The 5,000-nt window shown below is 46.6% G+C and overlaps 1 protein-coding gene across 1 annotated transcript in view; it reads left to right on the top strand.

The window, feature by feature from the left end:
* Positions 1-5,000, top strand: part of cog5 (component of oligomeric golgi complex 5) — a 183,832-nt gene that overhangs the window by 162,375 nt on the left and 16,457 nt on the right. The window contains exons 18-19 of the mRNA XM_063217902.1: positions 158-395; positions 3,358-3,434. Coding sequence (XP_063073972.1) covers positions 158-395; positions 3,358-3,434 — 315 coding nt within the window. The remainder of the gene's footprint in view (positions 1-157; positions 396-3,357; positions 3,435-5,000) is intronic.

The following is a 5,000-nucleotide window of genomic DNA, read 5'->3' as shown; positions in this document are numbered from 1 at the left end:
CACTACCTGTACATGCGTGTGTGCATATTTTGACTGTGTGTGTGTGTGTGTGTGTGTGTGTGTGTGTGTGTGTGTGTGTGTGTGTGTCTGTGTCTGTGTGTGTGTGTGTGTGTGTGTGTGTGTGTGCGTGTGCGTGTGCGTGTGTGTGTGTCCACAGGCCTCTGTCCACTCCGGGTCGTCCTGACGTGCCGTGCTCCCTCTACATGAAGGAGCTGCAGGGCTTCGTTTCGCGCTGCATGGGCGACTACCTGCGGTCCTTCCAGTGCCTGGACTTCGTCTACGACAACACGGAGAACATCGCCCGCCGCGCCATACACCTCTTCGTCCGCAACGCCAGCCTGCTGAGACCACTGGGGGAGGGGGGCAAGATGAGGCTGGCAGCCGACTTCGCCCAGGTACGAGGTGTGAGCGTTGTAAGAGTTGTGACTAGTGTTAGAGTGGGACCAAAACCATGGCCATGAGCTTTCAATACCAAGAGTCAAACACTGTATTTGAATTAGCGTTACCCGCCACCCCATATACTGTACGGGGTCATCCCTATGTTCCCCGGGTCCTATGTTCCCCACAACCGGGGAACTTAGGACCCCTTTTTCAAAAAAAGGGGTTCTATGTTTCCCGCTGCTTCCAAGTAGACTGCTGCCGCATGGCAAAGCGCAGGTTGTTGTTGCACCTGTGACAGGTTAGGTTTAGGGATAGTTTTGGTCAGGGCACAAATGTACAAATCAGAAACATTGCATTACTTACAGGTTAGGTTTAGGGATGGTTTTGGGAAGGGTACAATTTGAAAACTCAGAAACTTTACTGACAGGTTAAGTTTAGGGATGCTTTTGGGAAGGGTTAGATACAATGCTGGGAACATGGAACCCTTTTTTAGATTATGGGCCCTAAGTTCCCCGGTCCCATACAAAGACCCCTACTGTACACCTCTTCCTTTCTTTATCTCTTCATTTGTTTTACTATACTTTTCCTGACAACCTATCCCACTTTGAAAACCACTGTATTAGATGACCTCTCTCTGTCTTGTTCATTCTTTCTTCAATACATTTTAATATGAAATACTTTTAAAATGTTATATCACAGATACAACCACTGTGCTTATTCTGTGCCGAGCTTATTCACAATCTAGGTGAGCTGTCCCAAATCTGGGATGTTTTAGGTCAGTGGTTCTCAACTGGAATAGTCTTGAGACCCACAATTTCCTGTGGTCAATATGTTGTGACCCAAACTGTGTCGTACCGTCAGATTCTTCCAATAATAATAAAAAATATTACCATGCATTTCATAATATGCATTATTATTTGCATTGTACGCTGATATACAATGTGTCTTATGAAGTAGTGGAGAGGAAAAGGCCTATTAGCCATGTTTCACTCTGTCTTCGACATCATAGTCATTTTTAGTGCATTGCATCATAGCTCCGCGACCCACCCAGAAACCCTCCGCGACCCACTTTTGGGTCTCGACCCACCAGTTGAGAATCACTGTTTTAGGTGGTCTGTATGTCTGTGGGCGGTTACAGTGTGTCCCTTGCCTCTCGCTCTCCGAGGCTTCATGATGCAAATGCAATCATGTGATTTCAAGAGTGACCCAGAAGCGTCTGTCACAGGCCTACAATAAATTAGGTGGAGGGAAGTGCGTCTCAGTGGCGGAGAGGAGAATGGATGAAGGAAAGAGTAGTTTAGGTTGAGGAGAGGAGAGAAAAAACCTGTCTAGGCGGAGAGGAGAATGGAGGAAGGAAAGAGTAGTTTAGGTTGAGGAGAGGAGAGAAAAAAAGCTGTCTAGGTGGAGGAGATTAGAAGAGATGGAGGCAAATTACCTAGTGATTAGGGAGTTGGTTTTTCAATCTGGGGGTTGCAGGTTCGAATCCTACCAAACCTCTCCCTACACCTCCATCCATGGCTGAAGTGCCCTTACCCCACTTTGCTCCAGGCACTGTACCAATACCCTGTAAATTGAACTGTAAGTCGCTTTGGATTTTTTTTTTAAAAAGTGTCAGCCACGTGTAATGTTATGTAAAAAGATGTCCAGGAGGGGAGGAGTAGAGATGTGTGGGCATCCGGGCCTAGTGGTTAAAGTGATTTATTTTGGGGTAAAAGCGTCAGCTAAGTGTAATGTAATGTAATGTAATGTAATTAGATGAGGGTAAAAAGCTTCTAGGTGTAGGAGAGGAAGAGGGATGGAAGGAAACGATGGCAGGAGGTGGAGGAGAGGAAGAGATTTGGGGAGACATCCAGGTGAAGGAGAAAAGAAGAGGTGAGGAGATGAGGGGTAAAGCGACATTCACATTCATCACTCGCTTCTCGCTCACTCGCCTACTTTCCACTTGCTCATGGAACGTTCGCTAAACATTTCCCGCGGATGTCACTGCCAATGCAAAAGCGAGAAGTACTGTCAGTTATCCGAATTCTGCTTTCCAATTGGTTACTCACTTACGCGCCTCGCTCGAAGTTAAAATATGTTAAACTCGGAATCCGCCCACAACACGTCGCTTTGTACTCTCCTCACCTCGCTGGAACACATAGACATTCTATTGACTTCACTCGCTGAGCGAGTAACTGGTAGCGATGTGTGTGAACCTAGCTTTAGGAGAGGAGAGGTAAGTAAGGAGAGATGGAATGGAGAAATGGACAGAGAAGGTTTCGAAGTGAAGGTGAGGGGGAGAGTCTCCATCAGTCAGAGTGATGGGTACAGTAGAGTGGCCACTCCAGTAGTAGTGCCTTCTCTTTTCTTCACTTTCCCCTTTTTCTTCCCTCTTTCCCGCTCCTTTTTTCCTACACATTCTTCTCTCTCAGTGTCTGCCTCTCTCTCTCTCTCTGTCTGTCTTTCTCCCTCCACGTATATTTCCTTCTCTCTCACTTTTTTGCCACGTCTCTTGATCTTCACCAGCCTCTGCCACCCCCCACCCCCCCCCCCACCCCCACTCTCTCTCTCTCTCTCTCTCTCTCTCTCTCTCTCTCTCTCTCTCTCTCTCTCTCTCTCTCTCTCTCTCTCTCTCTCTCTCTCTCTCTCTCCTTGTTATTCCTCCTGCGGTGTGTATGGCAGTGAGAGCAGAGGTGACCAGCTCTCCTTCTTTTTCTCGGCACAATTATCTCTCCACTCTGTTCAAATGTCAGGCCCACTCTATTGCACATCTACTGCACGCACGCACGCACGCACACACACACACACACACACACACACACACACACACACACACACACACACACACACACACACACACACACACACACACACACACACACACACACACACACACACACACACAGCCATCACCACCAGCACAGCAGCTGCACCAGACCACAGTAAAGGCAATTAACTCTATGTGCGTGTGCGTGTGCGTGTGTGTGTGCTCTCTAGATGGAGCTGGCGGTGGCCCCTCTGTGTAGGCGTGTGTCCGACCTGGGCAAGCCATACCGGCTGCTACGATCCTTCAGGTGAGTCTGGGCCCGTCACACCATGCTCCAACAGAACCTCTCTCTCTCTCCCTCTCTCTCAATCTCTTTCTCTCTCTTTCTGTCTCTTTCTCGCTCTCCCTTTTTTCATCTCTCACAATATTTATTTCTCTCTCTTGCTCTGTCTTTGTCTCGCATTATTTCTCTCTTCTTCTTTTCTCTCTCTGTCTCCAACTATCTCTTTTTCTCTTTTTCATTCTCTCACAACTGCTTCTCTCTTTCTCTCTTTCTTTCCTTCCATGCTTTGTCTTTCTCTGACAAGCTCCGTTTCACCCTGTCACGTTTCTCCTCTGCTTTTTCTGTCCCAGAAATCAGCCTCTCTCTCTCTCTCTCTCTCTCTCTCTCTCTCTCTCTCTCTCTCTCTCTCTCCCTTTTTTCATCTCTCACAATATTTATTTCTCTCTCTTGCTCTGTCTTTGTCTCGCATTATTTCTCTCTTCCTCATTTCTCTCTCTGTCTCCAACTATCTCTTTTTCTCTTTTTCATTCTCTTACAACTGCTTCTCTCTTTCTCTCTTTCTTTCCTTCCATGCTTTGTCTTTCTCTGACAAACTCCGTTTCACCCGGTCACGTTTCTCTTCTGCTTTTTCTGTCCCAGAAATCAGCCTCTCTCTCTCTCTCTCTCTCTCTCTCTCTCTCTCTCTCTCTCTCTCTCTCTCTCTCTCTCTCTCTCTCTCTCTCTCTCTCTGCTTCTGTCTCTCTCTGTCTTGCTCCAGTCACCTTTCTACCTCATCACTGAGATATAACACAGTGTGCTGGCCGAGGTCTCGTCCCCTAATAAAAATGTGATGTGCTCTCCAATTAGTCAGCAGACGACAAAAAAGGAAGAGAGAGAGCGAGCGAGAGAGAGAGAGAGAAAGAGAGGGAGAGGGAGCGCACATATATGTGTGTATTTATGTGTGTGTGTGAGAGAGAGGTGTGGGGGAGATGTGTTCCTCTTTGATTAGAACCAAAAGCATGGCATTGCTGCTAACGAACCCTCCAGATTCAGTGTCGAGCTCCTGGTTAACAGCCTTAATTGGGCTGGTCATTCGTTAGCCTTTTGTTCTCCTGTGGGGAAGGAACACAAGGCTAACATGTTCAATGAGCATCCAAAGGGAGCAGTACCGGCTGGACGTTACCATAGTCAGGGTACCTCAGTCATGGAGGAGGATGGGAGAGAGCACTGGTTAATTACTCCCCCCCACCAAACCTGGGCTAATAAGACCAAAGCTCTTCTAGACTCCTTGTACAAACCCCAACTCCGGTGAAGTTGGGACGTTTGGTAAACTGAGAATAAAATCAAAATGCTATCATTTTCAAAACATTCAATACATTCCTTCAATGGAGAATAGTGAAAAGACAACATATCAACTGAGAAAAAATATTGTTTCAGGGGACATATGTACTCATTTCTAATTTGATAACTGCAACACGTCTCAAATAAGTTGGGACAGGGATCAGTGAAATGTTATAAACATCCAAATAAGATAAAACATAAAGGAAGAACATTTCAAAATGAATTGTACTGATGTACAATTTGAGTGTCCAGGTAGAAGACAATCACAGA

Source organism: Engraulis encrasicolus, chromosome 15 (genome assembly GCF_034702125.1).
Source record: "Engraulis encrasicolus isolate BLACKSEA-1 chromosome 15, IST_EnEncr_1.0, whole genome shotgun sequence".
NCBI lineage: Eukaryota > Metazoa > Chordata > Actinopteri > Clupeiformes > Engraulidae > Engraulis > Engraulis encrasicolus.
The sequence above is the reverse complement of the archived record's forward strand: the minus strand, read 5'-3'. Positions and strand labels throughout refer to the sequence as shown.